This window comes from Bos grunniens, chromosome 16 (assembly GCF_055505025.1).
Source record: "Bos grunniens cultivar Pamir isolate PY7600 chromosome 16, Bosgru_T2T1.0, whole genome shotgun sequence".
Taxonomy (NCBI): domain Eukaryota; kingdom Metazoa; phylum Chordata; class Mammalia; order Artiodactyla; family Bovidae; genus Bos; species Bos grunniens.
Genome location: NC_141180.1, coordinates 81,709,190 through 81,736,223, shown reverse-complemented (window position 1 = coordinate 81,736,223; position 27,034 = coordinate 81,709,190). Strand labels below are relative to the sequence as shown.

Genomic DNA, 27,034 nt, shown 5'->3' with positions numbered 1-27,034 from the left:
AAATCATCCCCCTTTCCACTCCAGTAAAGTAAATATTGCTGTGAAGGACAAAGCTGCAGATTCTCCAGGCAGAGGACAGAAGAAAATGGAGCTAGAAGGAGGCCTCCGCCTTCACACCCGTGGGCCTCAGTAGCTGTTTACATGCTCAGGAGGCCACTCCATCCATCTCAGAAACTGCATCGGAAAATAACAACTGGGCAAGCTGCTGGCCCAGAGCCAGGCAGGCCCCAGCCTTTGGCACTCATCCCAAGGCCAGTGCGTGGGCCAAGGACATGCCGGCTGCTGGCTGAATTGGTTTAAAGGGAAGTGGGGAGCCCCTCTAGACTGCATCTCCTCCACCGTGGGGACAGTGGCAGAGAGAGAGGCATGGCCCACGGGCAGCCGCGTCCATTCTCAAGGCCCTCCTAATGGTTTCATATCTGTGTATGTTATGGCCTGAAGAGGGTTGGGGGCTCTGTCCCTTAATATGGTCCTGTTCATTTTCTTCAAAGGACATATCACAACCTGTAGCTGTATTCTTTCTTTCTTTCTTTTATGTTTTCTGTTTCTTCACTCAAAATGTGAGCTGTGTAGAGGAAGGGGTTCTTTATCTTGGTCCCAGCACAGGGACCAACACCTGGCACTCAGAAAGCACTCAGAAAACGGATGACCTTGCCCAGGCATGCAGGCCTAAACTGAGGTCCCCTGCATGCAGTCCTCAGGAACCGTCAGTTCTCTTTCTTGAGAATAATTCCCAATTAGTTTGGGGGAGGAGAGCTGGTTCTTGAGATGAACCCTTCAGGAGATAAGCATTGTACAATGACTGTAAAAGGAGGGGAGGTTAGGATGGAGGTGGGGAGATGGGACGGAGCCATGGGAGGCGGGTGTGGGAGAGCTTTTTATGATAGTGAGTCAGCTGGCCCAAGGGGAGGGGTGGTTTGTTAATCATTTTGTTGTGTGGTAAGCTAGGAAGCACAGGATAGCCTGCACCCTCCGTGTGGCCTCAGGAAGAACACTTGATTACCTTGAACATCAGTCTTCTCAGCTGTCAAATGGGCCCTCATTCTGGTGGTGCTTTTCTACCACGTGGGGACTGTCATGAAGCCATGATAAGGTCACCAGTGGGGGTGTTCCAAGTGCATATGAACAATTTTTACTTTGGTAATTTTAGTAAAACTCCTAAAGGAGTTCATCTGTTATTTCCTTCTAGATTTTTCCCACCCTCAGCAGGCGACATGAGCCAGTGCATTGCAAGTTCTGGCCTAAATTTTAGATCCCAAAGACTTTGCCCTCTAGCCAAAGACATGCACCTCCCCACTTACTGGGCCCTGGCTGAGCAAGGAGCTTCTCTTAGAGACCCCCGGGGCTGGGTGAACCGAGAAGGGGGCCTCACACTCTGCCCTCCTCTCCCTCAGGTACAAGACAGTGGTGACTCCTAGAAGGGCTGTGGTGGCCATCACTGGCTGCTGGATTCTCTCCTTCGTGGTGGGCCTGACGCCCATGTTCGGCTGGAACAACCTGAGCGCGGTGGAGCGGGACTGGCTGGCCAATGGCAGCGTGGGCGAGCCTGTGATTGAATGCCAGTTCGAGAAGGTCATCAGCATGGAGTACATGGTCTACTTCAACTTCTTCGTGTGGGTGCTGCCCCCGCTGCTGCTCATGGTCCTCATCTACATGGAGGTCTTCTATCTGATCCGCAAGCAGCTCAACAAGAAGGTGTCGGCCTCCTCCGGAGACCCGCAGAAGTACTATGGGAAGGAGCTGAAGATCGCCAAGTCGCTGGCCCTCATCCTCTTCCTCTTCGCCCTCAGCTGGCTGCCCTTGCACATCCTCAACTGCATCACCCTCTTCTGCCCTTCCTGCCACATGCCCAGGATCCTCATATACATCGCCATCTTCCTCTCACACGGCAACTCGGCCATGAACCCCATCGTCTACGCCTTCCGCATCCAGAAGTTTCGAGTGACCTTCCTTAAGATCTGGAATGACCACTTCCGCTGCCAGCCTGCGCCCCCCGTTGATGAGGATGCCCCAGCAGAGAGACCCGATGACTAGACTCCGCCCGCCACCCCCCCTTGCCCGCATCTGGGGTGTCTCAGCCCAGGGCTCCCCTCCCTGCTATCCCACTCGTCTCCCTGGTCTCTCCCTGCTGTGGGCTGTGGCTGTGACCCGCCCCTCACGGTCCTGGGGGAGGTTTGGGAGGTCAGTCTATGGGGAGAGAACCAGGTAACCTGAGGGAAAGAGGAAAGTGGCTTGGGCCTCCCCATCTGCCTGATCAACCCAAGGCAGCCCAGTGCCATGGCCTGAGTGGGCCTGAGACCCTGAGACTGCCGTGGGACCACGTAGGCCAGAAGAGCAAGCTCAGCTCCCACAGCAGGCAGGACAGCGGCTTGTCTGACAGGTGCTGGGATTGCAGCCCTGGGACCCAGCTTAAGGAGAGAAGCTCCCTGCCAAGACAGAGAGAAGGAGAGAAAGTGGATGTCCTGGCCTTGTTTTCTCTCCTGTTCTGCAGAAGAAGGTGGCCAGAGCCACTGACAGGCAGGAATCAAGGAGCCTTTAGTCCCCACCTCCCACAACCCTGTGTTCCTGACCATGATGCTTGCCAGGGTGCCTGCTCTCCTCACCCCCGGGATTCCAAGGTTATACTTGTGAGAGGCAGAAAGAACGGGTCCAGAAATCATTTCCAGTGTTTGCTTCATTCTCCACTAGCCCTTGGTCCCTGAGTGGGAGCTCCATGCTCCCTGGAATTAGTGTGGAATGGCAGGTGTCGGCCTCAGACAGCCACGAGGCAGAAGCATTGAGCCCTGACTCTTGCCCTGAGCATCCCAAGTAAGAGAATGAAGCGTTGCGGCTTGTCATCTGGGCCACCAGCTCTACCAGCTCCTCCAGTCCTCTGTGCTGGGCACCCTCCTAGGTGACACCCCTCTTTGCTGCTTCTGGGGAACTCCAGACCTGTCAACTCTTGGGAACATGCTGCCTGCCTGGGGAGGAGACGAACAAGGGAAAGTGGGCTGCCATGGGCACCGTGGGATGAGTGTGACAGGCTGCTCAGGCCGGAGGAGATGCCCCTCTGGAGTGTGTGGACAGGAAGGTCTTACCGGATTTTAAGTACCCTAAGCACCCCAGGCACTTAGTACTATATTCACGGGCTTTGAGGCTCTGTTGCAGAGTCTAGGCCTTTAGACTAGACCCTTCGGCAAGGGCCTACTCCTGGCCCAAACCAAAGCTCCTTATACAGAGGAGTGAGGGGCCAGGTTCTAAGTGTGAACAGCAACTCCAGGGCTGATTCCAGGCCCTTCCCTCTCTCAGGTGGAATGTCCCCTGGCTCCCAGGGAGGTCACTTGACTAATAAAAGACCGTCAACCCTCATGGAGAATGCACTCCACCACTGAGGGCAACAGGCAACCTCAACAGATAGAAATCAGTGGTGGTGTCTGGGGAGAAATGAAGGGAATCAGGAGGGCATGGAGGCGTTTGGAGCAAGGAGGGTTCCAGAGAAGGGTGTGTCTGTTCCTATAGTTATCCTCTAAGGTCAGCAAACTGAATGTGAAACAAGATCCTAAAAGATCTCATATCTGGAAAACCTCCATGAGATCACGGGTCCCCTCCCACTGGACCTTCCTCACAGTGTCAGAGGTGGAGACTCCATCATGGGGACACATTCAGCCCACCCTCCTGGGGACACAGCGCCCGTCACGCTGACTCTCACTGTCACAGAGGCGCTGCAGCATAACACCAAACACCTTTATTCAAGTGCTTCCCGCCCAGCATACGACTCTTTGCAGGAGAGCTCCAATCTTTGCAACTTCCAGGGCTCCTGGTGTCTAGAAGCCTGTCCAGAGGCCTGCTAGGCCCACTCCCAGCGGAGGGACAGAGGCGAGGCAGGTACCAAGGAGCAAAGCCCATCAACTGTCGCTGTGGGGTGAATACCTCGGGCCTCTGAGGCGCTTGATTCTGGGCCTGGCAGCCCTGACCCCTCAGGCCTGTGGCACCTGGCAAAGAACGTTTCACGAGCCCCGCTGGTAGGCAGAGGTGGGAGACGTGCGCCTGCTGAAGAGATGATAAGGGGGAGAAGGCCTCCCTTCCCGGCCCCCCTCCCCTCAGGCCCTAGACCCGCAGCCCGGGCTCCAGCTCTGCCTCCCGCAGCTCTAGGATATACCCTCACCCGTCCAGAACCTCAGATCCACCTGGGAAGGGCAGTCAGGGCATGGTTGTTTCTGCTACTTTTCTGGCTGAGGAAATTATCCCATGGGGATGCCCCAGCCTAAGGTCATTCAGAGTCGGGACTAGACTCTGTCCTGTGCCCGTCCCCTGGATGCCCAAGCCTTCCAGGCCTTGCCAGCATCACCCTACTGTGCTGGGTCTCCAGAGCACCACCAGGACTGTGCAGGTATCTTGCCTGTGACTGCAGATTTATACTCAGCTGACTGCCACCCTCCCTTCTTAAGCCCACCCCTGCTCCAGGCCTCCACCCCCAGAGGCAGGAGAGGGGGTGCATGCAGTTACCTTTCTCCTCTTCACAGCTTCCACCAGAGGCTCCTCAGTGTGTGGCTGAGGCTGGGAGAGACCTGAAGGTTAGAGCTCAGGGAGGGGGTGGGTGTCTGCTGGGGACCCAAGTGCAGGGTGGGAGGTAGTGAGTCTCAAGCCCTCACCCAGTGAGCCGTGTGTCTGAGAGGCAGACTCCAGCCCTCCTTTTCCCACATTTGGAAAGTCCTCCTGAGAGCCTGACTTCTATCTTTACTTCCTCATCTTGCCTTGATTTTCAGCGCTCAGCCTCATCTAGTCCAGCAGGAGAAAAGATGGCTTCTCCTGGTCTCCCATGCATCAGAAGATTCCTAAAAAGCAGCCTCTCTCAGGCCTCACCTTTCACCTCCAGCCGGCAGTCCACAGACGCCTCCCCCAGCACATTGATGGCCTTGCAGGTGTAAACTCCGGAATCGAAGGGGCTGGGTTTCCGGATCTCTAGGGTGCAGACACCCTGCTCAGAGAGAGCTCGGTATTTGGGATCACCCTGGATGTCCATCTTGTTTTTCATCCAGATGATCTTGGGCTGGGGGGGCAAGGTCAGAGAGAGCTGGGAAGGGTGTGGGCCAGGATGAAGCCCCCGAAGGCCACCCTCAGGCTTAGGCAGAGTTGTCTGGAAAGATTCTTCACCTCACCTTGGGTGAAGCTCGGACACTGCAGGAGAGCTGTGTGCTGTAGCCGGGGGTGGAGGTGTGGTCAGCCAGGGGCTGAGTGAACGAGGGGGCTTCTGAGAAGTCTCGCTCAACAAAGCTTTTAGGTTTGGCAACAATATCTGGTTTCAGAGGAGAAAGAGGGGATGAGTTTGAGGTTACAGGACGAGACCTCTTAAGACTGACCTCATCTGTTTTCCTGAAATAATCACTATAGCTTACACCTAGGTATCCCATTTAATCTACACAGCATTCCTTTGGAAGGGTACGTTTATCACCCCAGCTAACAGATGGAAAACTAAGACCCTTCATGGATGAGGGACTTGCCAATCTCACACAGTGAGTTTGTGGCTTAAGAGGTGGAAGGCCACGTGCTGGTCGTGGCTCTTTGAGCAGACAGCCAGTGGTCTGGAGGAAGGCTGAGGGCAGGCGACAGCCCACTTCACCCCTGCCTCCACCTCTGGAGCCCCATGGCAGGACCCCAGGCTCCTGAGATCTTTGGGAAGCCAGGCACAGCCAACATGCAGGAGCAAAGACAGAGTATCTCAGAGAGGCAGAGGAAAGCCAAAACCATGGCTGGGAGAGTCACAGGGAGGCAGGGAGGGGGGTGGCTGACTGAGGGTGGGGACTAAAACCCAGCAAGTCCACATGTTATTTCTCTTTGTCTTTGGAGACTTTACTGGCTTTCTATTTTTAAACAAAACCTTTTTCCTAATTCTGTGCAACTTAGGCTGGTGTTTAAAAGAGTGTGCTTTCTGTGGCCCACACGGACTGTGTGGGGCCCTTAGGCCCAACGTCCAGGTGACACACAAGGTGACAGGGAGAAAGGACCAGGAATTTCACATTTGACGCAAGAGGACAATGTGTCTATGTAGAAACAGTAAATAACCATATCTCTGTTGTCCATCTACGTGGTGCTATATTAGGGTTGGGAGTTTGCTTTTAGCAAACTCGCCAGTCTACCTAAACACACACACTGTCCTTCAAAGTGGTTCTCTTGGGACGCTGTACATGAGACCCAGTGACTGCTATGATGTTGGCAACCACATGGCATCTTTAGCATAAGTGCAGTCTCCCAAGGGGTGCTGCTCATTTGCGTGGTTTACTCTGATGTGTTTGTTACGATCAGTCAACCACATCCATCTTTTACAGTCACTCTGTGAATGTGTGTGTCTACATAGCGGTGGCCTGGGTGTGGAGAAGCAGCCAAAGTTCTGGCAAGTGGACTCCCGTGAGATGCACCCAGGGAGGGGTGCTGACACTCCAAGGCATGGAAGAGACGGGCATGGTGATGCCTGGCTTGCTTTCTGGTCTTGGACCCAGACCTACCTGTCTTTACGATGTGGGCGAGCTCCTTGGTGACAGCTGCTGAGGCGCTGAGTCCACACAGGTTTTCTGAGAAAACTCGGAAGGAGTAGGAGTTGCCCACGATGAGGTCGGAGACAGTGCAGCTGGTGGGGTGGCAGCGCTCGAGCACTGTGAACCATTGCTGCAAGAGCCCGGCCCAGCTGTCCTCATTCCCCATGCCCTCGCCCTCCCTGCGCCCCCTGGGGCCTTCTCCTCTGAGGGGCTTGGAGTGCAGAGGAGCAACTCCTGGGAGAAGGCGACCTCTCTGGGGACCTCAGAGAATTCTAGAACCTTACTGGTCCAAGTGTGGCCAGATGACCTGCAAAGAATCACCTGGGACCTTCAGAGACGTGTAGGATCTCAGTCCCCACCTCAGACCCACTGAATTAAGACCTGCATTTTAGCAAAATTCCTAGGTAATTCACATGTACATTACATTTTCAGAAGCACTGCTTTAGAGCTTGAAGGGCCCCAGAGAACAGTCCTTGCAGTCTTCAGAAGGAAACTGAAGTCCAGAGTTTAAAGAGATTTGCCAAAACCCACACAGCGAGTCAGGATGGCAGTGGGCAGACCAGAAGGCCTCAGTTCCTGTACTCTCTGTGGACAGGCCTTCCCCACCACCTCGGCCACTTCCTCTCCCCCAGAGCCACCTCTAGTCAGACCCTCCTCCCTAACACCCTGCTCGAACAGGCCTCACCCCTGTCTTTTTGTCTGCCTTCTGCACCGTGTAGCCCAGGAGCTCTGTGTTGCCTGTGTCCTGGGGCGGTGTCCACTCGAGGGTAGCGTTGCAGTTCCAGACATCCAGCAATCTGATACTCCTGGGGGGTCCAGGTTTCTCTGCAGGACCACAGAGTAAGGAGGAGGGCTGGGCTCGCAGCAACCCCTCCCTCAACACGATCGGGCTCCTATCGCTCTCTCTTGGCCTGACCCCCCTGACCATCAGTCCTGGGGCAGGGGAACCTCAGCCCTTGCCTCCCCTGGTCCCATACCAATCACCAGGATGTTGATGGCTGCCTTGGCCTCCAGGCCTTTCAGCTGCACAGTGAGCTCATAGCAGCCTGAGTCAGAGCGCTGGGCGGAGCGGATGAAGAGGATGGAGTCCTGGTCCCCAGTGCGCACGCTCACCCGCTGGCTGTCCAGGGCATGACCGTTGTGGGTCCACAAAGCCTGAGGCTTGGGATTCCCCTGGGAGGGAGAAACTCTGAATGGGAGCAGAAGGTGGCAGGCCCCCACCACCGCTCCAGGGTTCTCTGGAGCTGTGCTCAAGGGAGCTGGCCGCACCAGCCTTGCCTAGGAAGGGCAGCAGCGGCTAGAGCCACAGGTGCTTCCTAGACCCTCATCATCCGGTTGTCCAGCCGGCCCCGGGGCCACCTGTCCTATTCGCCAGCTGGAGAATCGACTGAGTCACGCGCATCTTGATGGGTGGGTCTCAGCAGACCTCCAAGGGAACCCTGACATTTTCTGGGCTCCTCCGATACACCTCAGGCGGGGCCCTGTATTTCCACCCATGCTCTTACCCTGGGAGGGAGGCATACCCACCTGGAAGGGGATTTGCAGGTTAATCGACTCTCCCACCTGGCGAATGTAGGTCTGACGAAGGTGGCGGGGAACACGGATCTTGGGGGCCTCTGCATTAGAACCAGAGTCTAGGCTTAGCACAGCAGGGGGGCTGCTGAGAGGCTTCTGCGGCAGGGGACGGGACAAACAGTGAGGCTGCGCCCCGCAGGAGGGCTCCTGGGATGCTCTGAGACTGCCTCCTTGTGGGCAGGGCAAAGCTCACTCCCCAGATTCAGGGGCCAGAATCCCCTGAGGCCCTTGGGGAGTTGAGAGACAGGAGGTTCCAGGAGGGCAGGACCTCCACGGTGTGAACTGGTAGGCATCCTAGGCACTCCCTTGGTGCTCCAACCCTGCCAGGCTGGGATTTGCCCTGCAGCCCTGGCATTCCTGGACTCCAGATGGGCCCTGCTGGCTCCCGGGCTCCCCCTGGTGGGCAGTGAGTGTGCACCTGTCGCCTGCATTCCCAAGAAGGATGGCCAACTGTCTCCTTCCTAATGCCTCTGCCCTTCTGCCTCGCACCAGCCCAGGCCTTCAGAGACGCCCCGTGAGACCCATTTGCACACTGTTCTGTCCCCAGTCCAGGTGAGAGAACTGGGGTCTTTCCCTTGCTAAAGGGAGCCAGAGCAGGCATACCCGCTTCCTTCTCTTTTCCCTCCCACTACCTTTCAGTCTGCGGTTGGGAGGTCCTTCCTGACACCTTACTTCCGACCCGTGCTCCAGTGGAGAACCACATTCCTGACCATCACCTCATCAGGTGCAACCACTGAAGCTGTTGGGCATTCCACGGGGAGCTGCAACACCCTCGCAACTCTCTGCCTAGGCGGGGTGGGGGTGGGGGTGGCTGAGGCCCCTCAGTGACAAACAGGTGGCAGCAGGTGGTTAGTGGCGTGCAGGGCGGAGAGGCAGGGGACAGTGAGAAGGAACACGGTGTCTCTGAGGACTAGCTGCGCAGGCACTTGGCCCTGGGAGCACCCGGGGTGGAATGTTCCAGAGGCAGCTGCAGGGGGCCAGGAATGCTTGGCAGCTCCAGGTGGCTGAAGAGGGACAGCTGAGCAGCTGAGGACTCTATACAGGGTCCCCACCCTGCCCTGCCCCTAAGAAGGGCCTGGCTGCTCCCTGTTTATTCACAACCTCCTCCTGCCCGCTTCTCTCCAGGAAATCCCCTTCTTTCCTGCCAAAGGAATTTTAATGGAGTAGTGGGTGCCGAGTCTAGCCGACTCCTCCAACGTTAGGCCTTGAAGTCGAAGGTCCTGGCCCCAACAAGCTCTCAGAGTCCAAACTCCTTGTGCCATCAGGGAGGGTCCAGGATGCCTGCCAACGCCCCCTTCCCAACCAGGAGGTCTCCCCACCACTTCCAGGCTAGAATCACACTGAGCTGCCAGGTGGGACCATGTCTCACCCAGACTCAAAGGATGGACATGCCCTCTGGTTTTGAAATTCACCAGAAGAGATTGCTTGCCACCTGGTGGGACAGGAATGGTCCTCTGTGGGAGTCAGTTCTGGAACTGCCACTAATAGTTTGGGTGACCTCAAGGGAGTCCTGGGGTGTCTTGGCTTGGATGGACCAGCCATGACAATCTATAATTCTATATTGCCTAGCCCTGTGGTTCCCACATTTCTCAGGCCTTAAAGCTGGAAAGTATTTCCTTGAATCCAAACTTGACTCCCTTCTGTGGCCATGAAGCCCCCTCTTTCTGGTGGCCTTGTCCAGAGCTGCGGGGTGCCCCTCTGCCTCTGGGAGAGAGGAGGGCAGGACAAGCAGGAAGGTGGAGCAGGCCTCAGGCCACCTGCTGGCCCATGTCTCTTGTCACTCTGGGGCTCTGGGCTGTCCCCAGAGACCTTGGATCAGACCAAATGACTCACTGCCATTAACAGACTGAAACCCGACCAGCCTTGGGAGGGGAGCAAGGGTAGGCTTGAGGCTAATGCACCCTACAAATAGAAATCTTAGCAAGGAGACAGCAGCTGGCCTCCCAGGTTTCCAGTTCAGCACTGGCCTCTGGGGATGGAGAAACTTTAACAGGTCTTTTGCAGGGTGTTCGTCTTCTTTCCACTAGGGACTTGGTACAGTAAGAGGCAAACAAAGATTTTTCTCTGTTCCAAAACCTTTGGGAGAATCTGGAACCCAGGTCATATGAAATGAGCAGAAAATGAGCTTCTATGGCTGCTGAAGGGATTACGATTAGATAGGAAGAATGAAATGACTCTTAAGTGTTGGGACTCTGAGCAGGTGACCGGGGCAGCGTGAGCTTTCGTTTCTGGGGGTCGGGAAGCCCTTCCTCCAATGCTTGCAAGCCGGACCACCCAGAAAATTGACCTCTTTGACCTCCAGAGACTCCTTGCTGCTGAGGAACCTGGAACTTTCTTAAGGCAAGATGGCGCCAGCAGGTGGCTTGTGCACGTGAGTGTGGGGAAGCGACTCTATCCATTGGCCTCCTTTTCTCCATCCATTAGCTAAGATGCCTGGGAAGGACTGGGGAGCAGGGATGGGCTTTACCGATGGTCTCCTGGATGTGGATGAGCCGCTCCAGCACCGCCGGTGGGCCAGCCCCTGCAGAGCTCACTGCAGCCACGCGCACGAAGAACTTGTCACCTACAGCCAGGTTCCGCAAGGTCTGCTGGGTCACCATCATGGGCCGGGCATTCACAGGCACCCAGTCCAAGGCTGAGAGGAATGAAGACAGTACAAGGTCCTGCCTGGCCCCATGGCCGCCAGCACCCTTTCTCAGTGGGGCTTCCCTTCTCACTGACGGTCTGGGGAAGCTGGCCTCCCTTTCCGGGCCTTATTTTCCTTCTGCTGTCCCTCCTTGACTTCTCATGTATCAAATGGCATCAAAGACACCTTGTGTCAGAACCTTTGAGTGGTGGCCAGAAACGGGTTTCCTGAAGCCCAGAGAGGCTTGGACACGTTCACCAAGTCACACAGCAAGGCGGAGGCAGACTGAACTTGCCTGCCGCGGAGGTGGACAAGACGGCAGCGGACAAGATGGCGGCATCAGGAGTTTGGCCACAGCCCCGCTCCTTCTCCTCACTGTCTCTTGTTCTAACTTAGCCCTCTCCCTCAGCTTCTTTACAAGCAGGGTCCTCTGAGACTCAGGACCTCCTTAATTCTTACAGAGGAGAACCGCAGTGTCACCGACCATTTTACCCTTGTTACTCAAAGGCTTCCTGAAGCTGGAGGACAAGGCACCTGCTGAGGCCCCTTGGATGCCCTCCTGCTTTCAGAGATGTGTAGGTGAGCAAGACGCTGTCCATGAGGCTTAAGCAGACTGCCTCCACTCCCGCTCTGCGTCTCCCTCTGTTCTGACTCAACTGCAGAGTCTGGGGGCTTGTCCCTTCTGCCCCCCAGGCCCACCTCCCCTCCGTATATGAGGGCTTAACCCGGAGCTCACCTCCCTCTCGACGGAGTTCCAGCACATAGCCCTGAAGCCCCAGCCTCCCCAGCCTCTCTGGAGGCTCCCAGCTCACAGTCACCGAGCTGTCACTCACATCCTCCACGGCCAGCAGCAGCGGGGCACTGGGGACATCTGAGGGAGAAGCAGGGGGCGGTGAAGGGGTTTGCAGCCGAGACCTCGCCCCCCGCCGCTCCCTGCCATGACTGCCTCCCCCCTCCGCCCGCCCCAGCTCTCATCACCTTCACGTGGAAGTGCAGGGTCAGTGGCTGCAGGGCCTGCGGGGGCTGCAGAGGCTGCGGGGTCAGGAGGCTGACGGGCAGACTCCTGTGGGTCAGAAGCCTGCTGTCCCCTGGGAGCCTGCTCCCCCCCAGGAGCCTGCGGAGCTGCCGTGTCTCCAGAGGGCTCTGTAAGGGGCACATGTGCAGACTCAGAGGTGGTCTCCTCCAGACCACAGGCAGGGGCCTCCGAGGTGGCTTTTTCTGTCATTGCAGTGCCCGCTGGAGGGTCAAGCTGGAGTGTGCAGGGATTAGCACTGGAGGAGCTGTGCTTCCAGGGTGCCTGGGACTACCTAGGTTCAGTCTTATATAGTCAGGGGGCTGCCCCACCCCCAAGCAAATGTTCCCAGCTGTGGGGTCAGGTCAGGCAGGGGGACTGAAGGGAGAGGGAGGCGCATAGGCCAGGAATAGCTCTGGGGGAGGAACTGCAAGGGTCCCTTGAGGAGCGCACAACCTCGTCCATCATCCCGATTGAATCTTAGAGACAGGGTTCTTGTGCCCAGATGGGAGGAGGGCACAGATCAGTGAGATGGGACGTTGCCAGGAGGCTGTGCCAGGGGTCAGGGCATTGGGAACCAGAGCTTCCATCTGGATAATGAACCCAGATCAGGCTCTGTGTGTTTGGCCTCTGTGGGGCCACTTGTGCTCAGGGCTTCTCAGCTTGGGTGCACACAGCCTGCAACAGCCTTCTCTTAGAGCACTCCCAACTGTGTTCCTGGGCTCCCACACTCCCCTAGCCCTCACATTCCCTGGGAATTTTCACTTGGGCTGTATGAGGCTGAGGGCCTAGAGAGGGAGGGAGCTGAGATGCCCAAAGTGGGCTGGATTGCAGGAAGTCTTCTAACAATGGGACCCCAGGAAGGAAGTCCAAGGCCCCAGGTTACCCAGCCTCTCAAATTCCTGCTCTGGACCTCAGTTTCCTTGTCTGTTACAGAGGACACTATGACAGTCCCCTAGCCCTTGGGGTGAAATCAAGTCGTAAGACAGATCTGGAAGCGATCTTGGAGGAGGACAGCACTCAGAGACTTCTAGAGTCCTCGAAGCAGAACATGGCATGGACATTTGTGTGCCACGGGGGAAATGAGGCAGGTATGGCCAGATTTCTAGTCACTGAGTCATTCATCCAATAAAACATTAAGATTTGTTGCTGGCGGGAGTGTAGATGGGAGCAATCTCTTTGAAAAAAGTGAGATGGTATCTAGTCAAACTGAAAGTGTGTGACCCAGCAGTTACAGTCCTAGAAACATGCATGTAAACATTCACAGCAGCATTGTGTATAACATTAAAGTTGGAGAACACAGCTCTGCCTCAACAGAGGAATGCATAAATAAGTGGCGTATATGTGCACCTATAAACCAAAAGTGGAATAAAATGAGCAAACTTCAGCTACTCGGTTGATCTAACAGACATAACAGGGAGTGAAAGAAGCTGGGCACAGAGAGTGATGCGACCTCATTCATACTCAATTCAAACACGGGCAGCACCAGCTCTCTTCTTCAGTGGGCATCTTTAGGTGATAAGACCGCAAAAGAAGGCAAGGAAGATTAGGATAGTGCTTGCCTCTGGGTGGAGGGACAGAGATATGGAGTTTCAGAGGCACAAATGAGGTCTTGTTTCCTGTCCTGAGTAGTAGTTATACAGCCTTTCACTATATAGTAATTCTTTAAATTAAAAAATAGAAAATACATTTTGTGCACTCTTCAGCATGTATGATATATCCTACCATTTTAAAATCAATGCCCGTGTAATTTATTTCAAGCCATCAGTCGCGTTCACACTCTGCCCCTTCCCCAGCGCTGAGGGCACAGGAGTGTGGTGGCCACGTCCCATGGTGGCTGTCCTTGTTGGGAAAGGCAGTGGAGGGCCTCAGGAGCCTCTTCATCCTGCCCTGCTTGGGTGCCCGAGCCCTCTGCTGGGTGAGTCAGAGTCCTGCCGGGCGGGATTTAGGTCCGGAGACCCGATCCCCATCCCTGGGCTCTGACTCTGCAGCTATAAGTGAATGTGACTAACTCTGTGGGACCCTGAGTCAGCCCTGCAGAGCCTGTCCCAGGATGGGGGAAGGGTGGCCGGGGGAGATGGGGAGGGGGGTAGCTGCACTGGAGGATTCACAGCTCCTGGCATTTCAAAGACCCCAGTGTGGTGGGAGGGCTGTAGGCACAGATTGGGAATGCTGGGCCCACTGGCCTGCAGTGAAATGCCAGGCAACCTTGAAGCTCTGGCCAAGTTCTCACTCTTTGCCTTTAGCTTGGCAGTGACCTTGGGATTAGTTGCTTCTGCCCTGCTCCAGCTAGTTCAGATTTCAGGGAGGCCGATAGGTATTTCCTTTCCCCACACCTCAAAGTAGTGCCACAAACCACTGGGCCAAGTCACAGATAATTCAAACAGCCGGGAATCCATGAATAAATTCTCTTTGATTTTGGAGCATGCAGATGAACTCGGGATACAAAGCTTGTCCAAGGCTCTTGGAGTGTGCAGAAACTGTTAAGAGCGTCTCTACTTCATGAAGACTGGAAGCCTGGCTGATCTGAGCTCATCCTATCTGACCCACACTGTCTCATCTGGCCCCCACCTCGTGTCCCAGGCTGGGCCAAGGAGCCTTGATTTCTGCATGGGCTGAGGGCTAAGTGTGTCCTGAGAGGAGAGAGGCAGAGGGCTAGGCTACAGCCCTATGACATCTGACCAATTTCAGTCCAGCAATGAAAAGGGCTCTTCTAAGGTGATGAGCAACTGCTCACTGAGAGTGTGAGGGGAGCTTGGAAGGCCAGCTCTCAAGATCTGCAGAGACTCTAGACCAGTGATTGTGGGACAGTGTGTGAGGTAACATTGGTGTCTCCTACCTCTGAGTCCAGGGTCAGGGCTGTCTCTAACCTGGCCCTATATTGGCTCCTACCCCTCCCCAGGGTGAGAAGAGATGAAGGGCTGGGATTAAAGGGTTTCCTTCCTAGTGCCTGCTAGCCCCTGGAAACAGAAAAGGCTTCTTTCAACAAAGAACCATATAGAGAAGTCTGGATGACAATGAATTTAAGATCTAGAAGGCCTCCAGCACTCTTGGGTTAAGCCCACAACCGATGAATCTGGTGATGCTTGCCGCTTTGGGGGATGCCCTGGAGGCAGCAGAGGACAGGGTGGTCTCACTTTCTGCACCTCAGGGCTCCCAAGTCTGAGAGAAAGGATTCCAGAAGAGAGGTGGGAGGTGAGCCCAGTGGGGCCACAGATACTGAAGCAAGCGCCAACAACGGGTGAACCCTGGTGCTTTATTGAGCAGATCCAGAACCAGCAAGGGGAAGTGGGATGGAGATACAGTTATGTTCCCGGGAAAAGGTTTCAAGCCAGGCCTTGCAGACAGTGTAATTAGTGTGGTTGCTGCTTCTTATAAGGCTGTGTGGCAGCAGAGCTTGCCAAAATGGCGTCCTTAGGCATCAGGCCCCAGAGTAAGCAAGGGGAAGAAATCTCCCGGTGTTGGGCTTGGCGCTGCTGAGCATTCTTGTTCGTCAGCAGGTACATGCTGACCCTGCACTGTGCGCTGTGCTGGCCCCACAGCCCCACCCCGGCCTGCCCCTCAACCAGAGCTGAGCTCAGACTGCGGAGCCATGGCCCTCACATGGGCCCAAGGAAGGGAGGCTGAGGCTCAGCGGGGCCCCAGCAGGGCAGGAGATCAGGCTTCTGGTCAGTCAGAGCCAAGTGTGAGAGGCGTCTCTGCCCCACTGTGAGCCCAAGGGCAGAAGGCTACACCTCAGCAAGCACATCTTTGATGGCACTTGTGAGAGGAAAGGCCAGGTTCTGCCCACAGAAGGTGCCCTGGAAGTCATCCAAGTCCAGGGCCCACACCATGGCGCCAGCCAGCTGCCTGTTCTTCAGGTACCGTGCCTGGTGGGGAGACCCAAGGCAGGCGTGGCTGGGTTCCCGTGCCAGGGTGCACATGGGGGCATGCTATCTAGACGACACTGGGACCCGAAACACCCCTGTAGCCAAGTCCCACCCTCGGTGCAGGGGGCGTCCCTCTCGCTTTTCATCTGGGGGGTGTGGCCTTGTGAACATACCTTGTTTTTGACACTCTCCTGGTCGTCATACGCCACCCACTGGTTGCCCTTGGTGGCATAGGGGACCTGCTGGTCACGGAATCTGTGGGTGGTGGCTCCGTGGAGGAAGTCACAGATCTGAGCAGAGAACAGGGCAGGGGTGGCTGGAGAGCTGTGCTGAGACGTTGCCGGTCACTGGGGGGATGTTACCCCCCAAATCTATTGCAGCCCCTTGCTTCATCCTGCAGGTTGCACTGCCCCTAGAACCTGCAGATTTCACGCAACTTTACTTAAAATAGATGCAAATATCCCGGGGTTCTGTGGCTGCTCTCCACTGACACTGAGGACTGGCCAAGGCAACTCAGAGCAGCAGAAGTTGGGTCAAAACAAAACAAAACCCACCTCTTGGCTGTTGCTTTTTCCTGGGCTAAAAGGAAGGCCCCAACTTGGTGGCCAGAGGGGATGAAGACGTGATATGCCTGCCCTCCTCCTCCCTCTTCTCTAGAGTGCTAAGTCTGCTGGAATTTTTTTTTAATTTTTTTAATTTTCAAAGGAGTAAAATGAGGACGATTTGGAGGGTCACCTTCCCCAGGGCTGCCGATGCTGTGGGAAATCTTACCTTCTTCCTAGCTCATACCTCATAATAGGCAAGGATCCCTTTCTCCTTGGTGAACTGGCCTGGAATTCCTGGCCCTGAGATGGGGGCTCCCACATCTGTCTTGGAAGAGGCCAGAGTGTAGCTCCTCCCAAAAGTGGGGATACCCATCACCAGCTTATTGGCTGGAGCCCCCAGCCTCAGCATGTAGCTCACCGCGTAGTCCTGGGTGTGGGAAGGGTCTAGAGCAGTTAGTCTAGGAGGGAAAAGGTCGTGCAATTCCCATTGCTGCCTTGAAGGGAGTTCCAGATCTAGATGCACCTGGAATTCCCTTCCTTCCGGGAACTTATAATGTCAGTCTAAAAAGCACTGTACAGTTTCCATCTCAAAGAAATCCTCTTAGGTATAGGAGAAGATGCTGTTTCATAGTTGCAGAAATCAGGTGACTGGCTCACATTTCACAGCAAGCAAATGGCAGGGCTAGACTAGACTCCTGGTTCTCAGCCCCCAGCCCTCTTTTGCTCTCTCCCACCTGCCCTGTGCCTTCACCCTGTAGGCCCGTCAGGAGGTATCTTGATTCTGTATGTACATATCACCTCCTCAGTTCCCAGAGCCATGGAGGATGCATGAACTTTGCGCCTCAGATCCTCATCTGTGAAGTGGGCCCCTAACCCCTCCCTTACAGGATTACCAAGCAGTGGAGAGGTTGGTGTGTGAGCTCTGGCAGGCGGCAGGCATTTGTGGCCCCCTCTCAGCCTTCCCTCCTTTGGGACACTCACAGCGTTACTGAATCTGTCAGAACTTGCATCTTCCTGGCCTCGAAACAGGGGGCTGTGATGTCCGACTGTCTGGCGCCAGGCTCCGTGAAAGTCATAGGTCAAAAGGCTGATGAAGTCCAGGTGTCTATAGAAGAGTGGATGCAGGGCAAGGAGAAAAGTTTAAAAGCACACCACCCCAACAGGATGTGAGCAAGAAGAACAGGCAGTCATTAATCCAAAATCTGGTAGAACCCAGTGACCAGACTAGGCTGCTGGACCTAGGCTCCTGCTCAGGGTCCCACAGGAGCATTCAAAGCAAGAACAGGGCTCTTCCTGTCTGCACCCAGGACACAACTGGGAGCTGCCCTCCAGCACATCTCAATCCCTGCTCTCCAGCCACATTCATCTTCGAGAAAGCAGATTAATATCATCAGTAACTAGCCTTGTGGGGAAAGAGCAGGACCAAAGGATGGCCTGAAACTATGATTCCTTGTAATACGGAGTAAGCTTTCTACACACACAGATTAGGGGTCTCCAGGTGGATTGCATGAATATGAGCTTTAGGTGTTTGGGGCAAATGATTGAGAGCCACCTCATTCCCACCCTCTAAGTGATCAATGATCACTTGACCACCCTCAGTGATCAAGGCAAAGAAATAGAGAAAAACAATAGAATGGGAAGGACTAAAGATCTCTTGAGGAAAATTAGAGATACCAAGGGAATATTTCATGCAAAGATAGGCACAATAAAGGACAGAAATGGTATGGACCTAATAGAAGCTGAAGATATTAAGAAGAGGCGGCAGGAATACACAGAAGATGTACACAAAAAGATCTCCATGACCCAGATAACCACAATGGTGTGATCACTCACCTAGAGCCAGACATCCTGGAGTGTAAAGTCAAGTGGGCCTTAGGAAACATCACTATGAACAAAGCTAGTGGAGGTGATAGAATTCCAGTTGAGCTATTTCAAATCCTAAAAGATGATGCTGTGAAAGTGCTGCACTCAATATGCCAGCAAATTTGGAAAACTCAACAGTGGCCACAGGATTGGAAAAGGTCAGTTTTCACTCCAGTCCCAAAGAAAGGCAATGCCAAAGAATGTTCAAACTACCGCACAACTGCATTCATTCCACACGTTAGTAAAGTAATGCTCAAAATTCTCCAAGCCAGGCTTCAACAGTACATGAACTGTGAACTTTCAGATATTCAAGCTGGATTTAGACAAGGCAGAGGAACCAGAGATCAAATTCCAATATCTGTTGGATCATCGAAAAAGCAAGAGAGTTCCAGAAACACATCTACTTCTGCTTTATTGAGTATGCCAAAGCCTTTGACTGTGTGGATCACAGCAAACTGTGGAAAATTCTTTAAGAGGTGGGAATACCAGCCCAACTTACCTGATTCCTGAGAAATCTATATGCAGGTCAAGAAGCAATAGAACTGGACATGGAACAACAGACTGGTTCCAAATAGGGAAAGGAGTATGTCAGGTTCTATATTGTCACCCTGCTTATTTAACTTATATCCAGAGTACATCATGTGAAATGCTGGGTTGGATGAGGCACAAGCTGGAATCAAGACTGCTGGAAGAAATATCAACAACCTCAGATATGCAGATGACACGACCCGGGAAGAAGAAATAAAGAGCTTCTTGATGAAAATGAAAGAGGAGAGTGAAAAAGCTGGTTTAAAACTCAAAATTAAAAAAACTAAGATCATGGCATCCGGTCCCATCACTTCATGGCAAATAGATGGGGAAACAATGGAAACAGTGAGAGACTTTATATTTGGGGCTACAAAATCACTGCAGATGGTGACTGCAGTCATGAAATTAAAAGATGCTTGCTCCTTGAAAGAAAAGCTATCATCAATCCTAGACAGCATATTAAAAAGCAGAGATGTTACTTTGCCAACAAAGGTCCATCTAGTCAAAGCTATGTTTTTTTCCAGTAGTCATGTATGGATGTGAGAGTTGGACTATAAAGAAAGCTGAGTGCTGAAGCGTTGATGCCTTTGAACTGTGGTGTTGGAGAAGACTCTTGAGAGTCCCTTGGACTGCAAGGAGTTCCAATCAGTGCATCCTAAAGGAAATCAGTCCTGAATATTCATTGGAAGGACAGATGCTGCCACTGAAGCTGAAGCTCCAATACTTTGGCCACCTGATGGGAAGAATTAACTCATTTGAAAAGACCCTGATACTGGGAATAATTGAAGGCAGGAGGAAAAGGGGATAACAGAAGATAAGATAGTTGTATGGCATTACCAACTTGATGGACCTGAGTTTGGTAATGGACAGGAAAGCCTGGCATGCTGCAGTCAATGGGGTTGCAAAAAGTCAGATACGACTGAGTGACTGAACTGAAGTGATCAATTAAAGCAATTAAAACAATGAATCTACATGTGCCTGAGACCCTAAAGAAGATTCTAGTCAGAGTGAAGAGTCTTTGTCTCTTACTCTTGGGTTTCCTAAGATCCATGTCTTGTTCCACCAAGAAATCAAGCTGCTTGGCTCGAGACTGCTCATCGCCACATGCATAAGGAGGCAAGGCAAGGAGAAGGGACAGGTGGACAAGAAAGGGGAGTCTCTGCAAGACAGAGTCCCTTGAGGACTCTCCAGCAGCCTAGAAATGAAAGGTATTGTTAACTGCTGCTTTGCCCTTCCAGAGACTAGTGACTGGCTCATTTGTATAACTCTCTCTACTTCTTTTCCCACAAACATACATTCATAGCAATCTTCTCAACTGGTCAGCACAATATCCCAAGTGAAAAGGAAAGATAGGGATTATTATACCCCTTTTGACAGATAGGAAGACTGAGGCACAGAGAAGTGATGTGACTTGCTCAAAGTCACTCATCTCTGGAGAAATTGGGACCAAAAGCCCAGTATTCTGATTGTACACAGACTGCTAAGGCAGAGTAGATCAGGAGACTCACCGGGATATCTGGGCGATGTCATAGCCTCTGTCAATAGCAATCTTCCCTGCAGGCACTGCTGCGCTGAGCAGGAGCTGCTCTGTGCCTGCTTGGGCTTCCCTTACAAACTCAGCCTTCATTTCCTGGTTGGGAGAGAGGCAGGTGAGTGACAACAAGCCTTGTGGAGAAAGATCTTTGAGGATGTCATTGGCCTTCCCTGTCTGCTGTAATCTCCAACCAGACCGGAGCTTAGTGGGAATGATAAAGTGGTCCCATCTGCAGGCTCACCCATCCTTTTCCTAAAAACAGTTCGGGCCGATCTCATCCCTACACCCCGTGTGTACTCATCAATATTCCATTTTTCTTTGTCCTTCAGGGACCATGAGAATAAAGAGTCATCCCGCTTAGTCCACAGATAGAGCTGGAAGACATTTGCCTGTCGGTCTCTGCTTTGTTTAAGGTAGTCAATGAGAACACAAAGTTAAAGTGATTCATATTGATTGTTGTTCAGTCTGTTGTTCTACTCTGTTTAGTCACCAGGCTGTGTCTGACTGTTTGCGACCCCATGGACTGCCGCACACCAGGCTTGTCCATCCCTCACCATCTCTTGGAGTTTGCCCAAGTTCATGTCCATTGAATCAATGATGCCATCCATCTATCTCATCCTCTGTCACCCCCTTCTCCTCTGCCTTCAGTCTTTCCCAGCATAGGGTCTTTTCCATTGAGTCGGCTCTTCACATCAGGTGGCCAAAGTATTGGAGCTTCAGCTTCAGTGTCAGTACTTCTAATGAATATTTAGGATCAATTTCCTTTAGAATTGACTGATTTGATATCCTTGCAGTCCAAGGGACTCTCAAGAGTCTTCTCCAATCCAACAGTTTGAACCATCAATTCTTCAGTGCTCTGCCCTCTTTCTGGTCCAACTCTCACATTCATACATGACTACTGGAAAGACCATAGCCTTAATTATATGGACCGTTGTCGGCAATGTGATGTCTTTGCTTTTTAATACACTGTCTAGGTTTGTCATAGCTTTCCTTCCAAGAAGCAACCATCTTCTAATCTCACGGCTGCAGTCACCATCCACAGTGATCTTAGAGCTCAGGAAGAGGAAATCTGTCACTGCTTCCACCTTTCCCCTTTTGTTTGCCATGAAGTGATGGGACTGGATGCCATGATCTTCTTCTTTTTAATATTAAGTTTTAAGCCAGCTTTTTCACTCTCCTCTTTCACCATCATCGAGAGGCTCTTTGGTTCCTCTTTGCTTACTGCCATTAGAGTGGTATCATCTGCGTATCTGAGGTTGTTGATATTTCTCCCAGAAATCTTGATTCCAGTTTGTAATTCAGCCAGCCCAGCATTTTGCATGATGTGTTCTGCATATAAGTGAAATAAACAGGGTGACAATATACAGCCTTGTCATACTCCTTTCTCAATTTTGTACCAGTCAGTTGTTGAGATTCTAACTGTTGCTTATTGACCCACATAGTTTCTCAAGAGACAGGTAAGATGGTCTGGTATTCCCATCTATTTAAGAGTTTTCCACAGTTTGTTATGATTCACACAGTGGAAGGCTTTATTGTAGTCAATGAAAAAGAAGTAGATGTTTTTCTGGAATTCCTTTGCTTTCTCTATGATCCAGCAAATGTTACTGATACTGTAAACAATTTGTTTGATTGCTCTGCCCCTAGGGTAACTAGAGATGCTTGGGCTGCCCCCAGATGGAGTTGAGTATCCCTGATTTAGTGCATGCTCAGGAGTGCGCAGTGTCAATTTGAGAATGAATAGAGGACAATGATGCTCGACTAAGTGGCAGTGAGGAGTAGGTGCCCTGGTTAGTGAACGCTGCCTCTTAGAACCCCAGCCCACCTCCCCTGTTTTCAGCGGATGTCTTCCCTGCTGTGTCAGACCTCAGGACACAGGCCTGTTTGTCTTACCTTTGGTCCAAATCTCAGGACTCTGCAGCAAGGAGGCTTTAGTCTCCTTTTGCCTGCCTCAGGAGAACATGCCCAAAGATAGCTTCTGCCCTCCTTACTCCTTGGTGCTCCCCACCTCCCTGCCCCTTTCCCCGACCCAACCAGCACCTTGACCAGAGTGGTGAGATGCCGCTTGTCTCTCCACCCAGGGTAGAGCCATGCTAAGTCCAGTCCATCAAAGCCATGGGTCCGCAGAAATGGTGGCACCGACTTGATGAAAGTCCTGCGACTCTGGGTCTTGGAAGCTATCTTGGAAAATCTAGAACCAAAATCACCACAGTAGAGTGCTCAGCACCAAAATGCTGGGTGCCTTGGCCCCTTGGAGTGGTCTCTGGGGCATGTGCAGCTGGGAGCCTGAACTCACACAGCTATAGGAGGGCATGGTTTGGACAGGACCCACTTCTAATCATCTTATTAATAGAAAGAACATGTGCATTATAATCAGATATCCCTGGCTCTATCACCTAGTAGCCAAGCCATTTTGAGCAGATTATAACCTGAGCCTTAGTTTCCTCATCTGTAAAACAGGCATAAATGTAATATCTCACAGTGCTATTATGAGGATTACATGTGATAGTGGTTGGACAGGATGCCTGACACATAGCAACCACTCAATAAATGAGAGCTGTTATAGCCATTACTTTAACTCTTTTTAAAGCTGCTCCAACTCTACCCACTCCAGGAAGTCCTCCCAGGGTCTCCACTCCCAAATTCCCATTCATTCCATCTTGCTCCTTCCAACCCTTAGGACAGTATCCCCTCAAATTTCTTTGTTTTCATGTCTGAGAAGTAGTAAAAAGAGCATTGGCAAGCAATCAGAACATTGACTGCCATCTTGCTGTGTGTCTCTTGGCAAGTTCCTTCCCCTTTCTGGGCTCTGGTTTCATGATTGCACGTGATGCAAACTCCTGACAACCATTCACGTCCCTGTGCCTGACCATTCTGGGGTCCCTGTGACCTTCATCCCATGGGTGTAGAGAAACCTATGCTTCCTCTTATCCCATCATCCTCTGGGGGATGCATCCTACCTTTGAGAACCGAAGTTCCATCCTCCAACAGATAGGAGGGTCTTCAGGTTGGGGTTCCTGTGGGGCACAGAGAGGCAGGAAGGCTGGGGTTGAGTGAAGTTGCCATGATATGGGGTGGCCCCATGTTTAGGAAGCTGTAGTAGGCTTCTAGCTTTGGGTAGAGGCTGAATCAGGCCTCCAAGGCCCTTCCAACCTTGAAATTCACTATTCTAAGGTTTTCTAAGTATTTGTGGCATGTATTCTGAGATGTGTTGCCCATTTTTGTTCCCTCCAGTGGGAAGCCACGATATGGCAAAATAGAACCATGAACATTTTCTCTGTGGAGAGGCACCCACAGGGGACAGAGAGAGTTCCTTCTCCCAGGGGAGTTCATCTATGCCTTTTTCTGCAGGCTTCTTCTATACCCTGACCTCTGCCCTCATCACTTCCTCCCATTTGAGCCAAGGCCCTCCAATTCTCTACCCAGAAGTGAGTCCCGGAGACCTTGCCCATCCCCTTGAGCAGGCACACTCTACCCTGAAACCAGCCCTCCTGACCTCCATCTTTCTCCTGCCCTGGCTAGTCAGTGGCCTAACCTGTTCTTGAGCATGTTCAGTGTGTCATAGAGCGTCACGTCATTCCACTCCCAGGTGTTGATCTCATTGTTGCTTATGTTGGCAAAGCTGTAGATGACATGGGTGCACAGGAAGGGGTCGATGGCGTCTGGGAAGCAGCTCCCATCACCCTCCCGGTACTGGGACCAGCTGGTGTAGTAGCAGATCAGCTTGTATGCAGCACCTGAGGAGAAGGCTAGGGTGAGCCCTGGGCCAAGTTGAGCCAGGGACCCTCTGGCTGGGGCCCTGAGCTGAGCACCAGTGGGGTTTTGGGGAGGGGTGGGATGGATGGGTAGAATTGTGAGCATAGTTAAAGTTCTCAGTGAAAGCAGCTGGCTCAAGGGAGTTCTCTGTCTGGTGAAAATAAAACCTATTTTGAAAATGCTTAGGAAAGATCAAAGTATATAAATATACTGCAGACTAAGAACAGAACACTGCATGGAGTGAGGAGGCTTTAATGAATAAAGATGAGATGGGACTTGGTACAAGTAAGGAAGGTTCCCTGGAGGCTTTGAAGGAAAGGAGTGGCCTAGCTCCAAACAGCCAGTGTTAGAAGACCTTTGCCTTTCAGGAGTCCTTGATCTGAGAGGCTCTGGCCTGTCTCTTCTCTGCCTTCATGGGGAAGGTACCCCTGACTTGTAACCCACCCAGAATGGCAGTCTCCGGCCCCTCAGTCCATCCCCCTAGCTGAGACACAATAACCCAGTGGACTGGAAAGTTCCTGCTCTCTTCTTTTTCTAATTTCTGCTGCTGCAGAGCAGGCCTCTTCTGCCCTCTTGATTGGAGTGGGCATCACTCATGCACACTGTTCCTGGGCTCCTATTAGTGGTTCCCACTAGGCTATTGGTTGAAGCCTTCATTGAACCTGAGCCTTTGAAAGTTTTTAATTTTGAAAAATATTAAATATACAGAAAAGTAGAGAGTAGTATAATAAACATCTATATACTCATCACCTTGGTTTAACAAATGCTAATGTTTCTGAGCCATTTGCATCACAGAAGAAACTGGGGAAAAGTGCCAAGTTCCCTTCCATATAGCCCTCACCACACCCCCACCTTCCATGAGTTAAAAGAAGGTTACTTACAGCTCTGGAGCAGCAGCAGGACCACAAAACCTGAAGGGAAATCCAGGATGAGACCCCCTGCAAGCACCTCTGGTCCTCCCTCCTGCTCCCTGCACCCGCCCCGCCACCACCATGGAATCCAGGGCCTCCTCACACCAGGCACCTCCTCTCTCCCCCCTGGCTCTGCACCACCCCTTCTCCCGCCCACTGCCTCTCCCCACAGCAGGTAGGAGGCCAGTCTCTGCAAGCAGTAGCTCTGCGGCCAACCCAGAGACCTGTCTTAGCCGCCCTCAGCCCCATCCTGGCTGCAGCAGAGGAGGGCATGGCGCGGCCTCTTCCTGTGCCTTCAGGTTCCTGCTCCCCAGCTGCCTGAGCAGGACGCTTCCTGGGCCTCCAGCTTCCTCTTATACGTACCCTTCTCCACTCCCCTGCACCGCAATCCTCCCTTTACTGGAAACTGAGCTGTGTGTCAGTGAAGGAACTGGCAGACTGTGAAGTGGCGGGGGAGGAGCACTGTGGGCCACGAGAGGCAGATTGGGAAACCCTGGAGAGTCTTGAAAACTTGGGCCAAGTCTTCCTGAGGCATCTGCCAGTAGAACAGCCATTAGAGGGATGATCTGGGGGCTCCTGGGCCCAGTGACTCAGCCTCCCACTCACTTTTCTCCAAAAGTCAGCAGTTCCCCTGCTTTTCTGGCAACCCCTACCTTTGCCTCTCCAGCCCTCTGTCCAGGCCTTTGGCCAGGCTGAAACTGGGCACAATTGAATTCTGCAACCCGCAGCACCTCTAAACAAGGCTGTTATTTCTTCTCTCCCTGACCCCGGCATCACCCTGCCTGACCTCCTCTCCTCCTCTCCAAGCCTGCTTCCCATAGCAGCCTGAAGGTCAAGGTGAGGGCCAGAGAGCCTTTCAGCAACTGACATGCTGATTGTTTAACAAGAAAAGCTAGAGAGGAGTAGGAAGTGCTGAGTGGCACTCTGAGACCTGCTGCTGCTTTCCCTCCTTTTGAAATGCCAGTTACAATGAATGAGAAAGAATTTGGCAAGTCTGGGGCTTCGGTGAAGTACCAAGAAGTAAAAATGCAGACTACTCAGTTTCCCCCAGGAGCAGATAATCTCAGAAGATCAATAACCCCCATTCCCTCAGCTCCTCTCTTTTGAAACCCAAGTGTAATGATACCACCCCTTTCTAGATCCCTCGGTGATTTTTTTTTTTTTTTTTTTTTGGTCACTCTTCAGATAAGAACAAAGCTTCTTAACAAGGCTCTGCATGATTTGTCTTATTTGTGGACACACTTTGATCCAAAGATCCTAGACAACTCCATTCTTTGTAGGCTACAAATGAATTAATAGGCAGGGAGTGAAAAATTCAGAACTCCAGTTGCTGGAAGAGGTCAGAGGGCTTCTCAATAGATACCTTTACTTTGACACTAACATTCGGTACTAATCTGATGTTAGCCACACTGGTTTCACAGCCCTCTCTTGGTGAGGTCTATCTCTCTGTGCACTTCTCTTCCTTCCTCTCTCTGTAAAACTGAAACAACTCTTCACTGAAAGAAACGATCAGAGAGCAGTTTGTCCAGAGTCATACTCATGAACACTAAAGGGTCATTGCTTCACCCTCTTAAGGTGAATAGCCTTCTTTTGTACCCTAGATAATTGACAGAAATGATAGTTCATAATAACCTTTCTTTGTTTGGGGCACTGGGAAATAGACTTCTTCTAAGTCTAATAGAAATATTACAGTGGTAGGTATGTAAAAATTTTCATAACAGGGTGCAGGATGTTAAGAAAACACCTACTTTCACTCTCCTCCTTTGTTAAAAATTATTTCATAGGCTTAGATTGGCCCAAGCTTTATCCTGTGCTCCCCTAAACCCAGTTCATCGGTTCCACATGTCGTGCATGAATGTGGCCAGAAGAGGCCAAGACATTGCCTGGGGCTGCCCCAGCATGACTGGCCGAGGGTCCCAGAGCACCTCCCAACCTCATCTCATGTCCTGCCCGCTTCAGCCCCTGTAACCCATCCATTCATTCCATCTTTCTTTTTTTACTTTTTGTCCGCGCCACGTGGCATGTGGGCTCTTAGTTCCCTGACCAGGGTTCGAAACCAGTGGAGGCACAGAATTTTCCTTGCTGGGCCAGCAGGGAAGTCCCGATGCCCTCCTTCTTGAACTTTCTTATATTTGCTCTGCTCTCATCCACCACACAGCTTTTGCATATGCCGTCTACTTGCATGTCAATAACGACGAAGGGCCTGAGATTTTCTACTACTTGCAAGCTAATGAGATAGACAGCCAGTCTTATGGATTCCGGCAGAAGACACAGAACCCTAGGGCAGAGACAAAGGACTTTTCATG

The 27,034-nt window shown here is 52.4% G+C and overlaps 3 protein-coding genes and 1 long non-coding RNA gene across 25 annotated transcripts in view; 2 read left to right on the top strand and 2 right to left on the bottom strand.

The window, feature by feature from the left end:
- Positions 1-5,868, top strand: part of ADORA1 (adenosine A1 receptor) — a 43,718-nt gene extending 37,850 nt beyond the window's left edge. For 5 of the 9 annotated variants that reach the window (XM_086345796.1, XM_086345798.1, XM_086345800.1 and 2 more), the window contains one exon: positions 1,395-2,659. In XM_086345796.1, coding sequence (XP_086201922.1) covers positions 1,395-2,034 — 640 coding nt within the window. In that variant the 3' untranslated portion in view covers positions 2,035-2,659. Of the gene's footprint in view, positions 1-1,394 lie in introns of all 9 variants that reach the window. The other 4 variants (XM_086345802.1, XM_086345801.1, XM_086345803.1 and 1 more) reach the window with 1 other exon arrangement.
- MYBPH (myosin binding protein H) lies at positions 3,703-12,008 on the bottom strand. 3 transcript variants are annotated; one of them, XM_086345786.1, is made up of 11 exons: positions 11,692-12,008; positions 11,450-11,584; positions 10,555-10,722; positions 8,040-8,128; positions 7,490-7,685; positions 7,198-7,337; positions 6,483-6,642; positions 5,139-5,275; positions 4,843-5,029; positions 4,486-4,536; positions 3,703-4,029 (listed from the first exon to the last, which is right to left on the bottom strand). In XM_086345786.1, exons 1-10 carry the CDS (start codon positions 11,936-11,938, stop codon positions 4,520-4,522), a joined length of 1,476 nt encoding a protein of 491 aa, XP_086201912.1. In that variant the 5' UTR covers positions 11,939-12,008; the 3' UTR covers positions 3,703-4,029; positions 4,486-4,519. The 3 variants fall into 3 exon arrangements, with proteins under 3 accessions (XP_086201912.1, XP_086201913.1, XP_086201914.1); XM_086345787.1 differs by having other exon boundaries at positions 3,703-4,026; XM_086345788.1 differs by having other exon boundaries at positions 3,703-3,971.
- Positions 10,392-13,412, top strand: LOC147357166 (uncharacterized). The gene is made up of 2 exons (XR_015143829.1): positions 10,392-11,292; positions 12,662-13,412. It is a non-coding gene; the product is annotated as an uncharacterized LOC147357166 (long non-coding RNA).
- CHI3L1 (chitinase 3 like 1) lies at positions 11,724-25,428 on the bottom strand. Of its 12 annotated transcripts, none has more exons than XR_015143824.1 (10): positions 24,953-25,057; positions 24,699-24,728; positions 23,597-23,798; positions 23,022-23,078; positions 22,102-22,252; positions 20,039-20,160; positions 17,121-17,244; positions 16,384-16,566; positions 15,768-16,013; positions 11,724-11,856 (listed from the first exon to the last, which is right to left on the bottom strand). XR_015143824.1 is itself a non-coding variant. In XM_086345792.1 (10 exons), the coding sequence occupies exons 3-10, from the start codon at positions 23,608-23,610 to the stop codon at positions 15,454-15,456; spliced, it is 909 nt and encodes a 302-aa protein (XP_086201918.1). In that variant the 5' UTR covers positions 23,611-23,798; positions 24,699-24,728; positions 25,092-25,428; the 3' UTR covers positions 14,962-15,453. The 12 variants fall into 12 exon arrangements, 6 of the variants coding, with proteins under 6 accessions (XP_086201918.1, XP_086201920.1, XP_086201915.1 ...); XR_015143828.1 differs by lacking the exons at positions 11,724-11,856; positions 24,953-25,057 and adding exons at positions 14,962-15,594; positions 25,092-25,428; XR_015143827.1 differs by lacking the exon at positions 11,724-11,856 and adding an exon at positions 14,962-15,594 and having other exon boundaries at positions 16,384-16,597.
- Between the last annotated feature and the right edge of the window lie 1,606 nt (positions 25,429-27,034).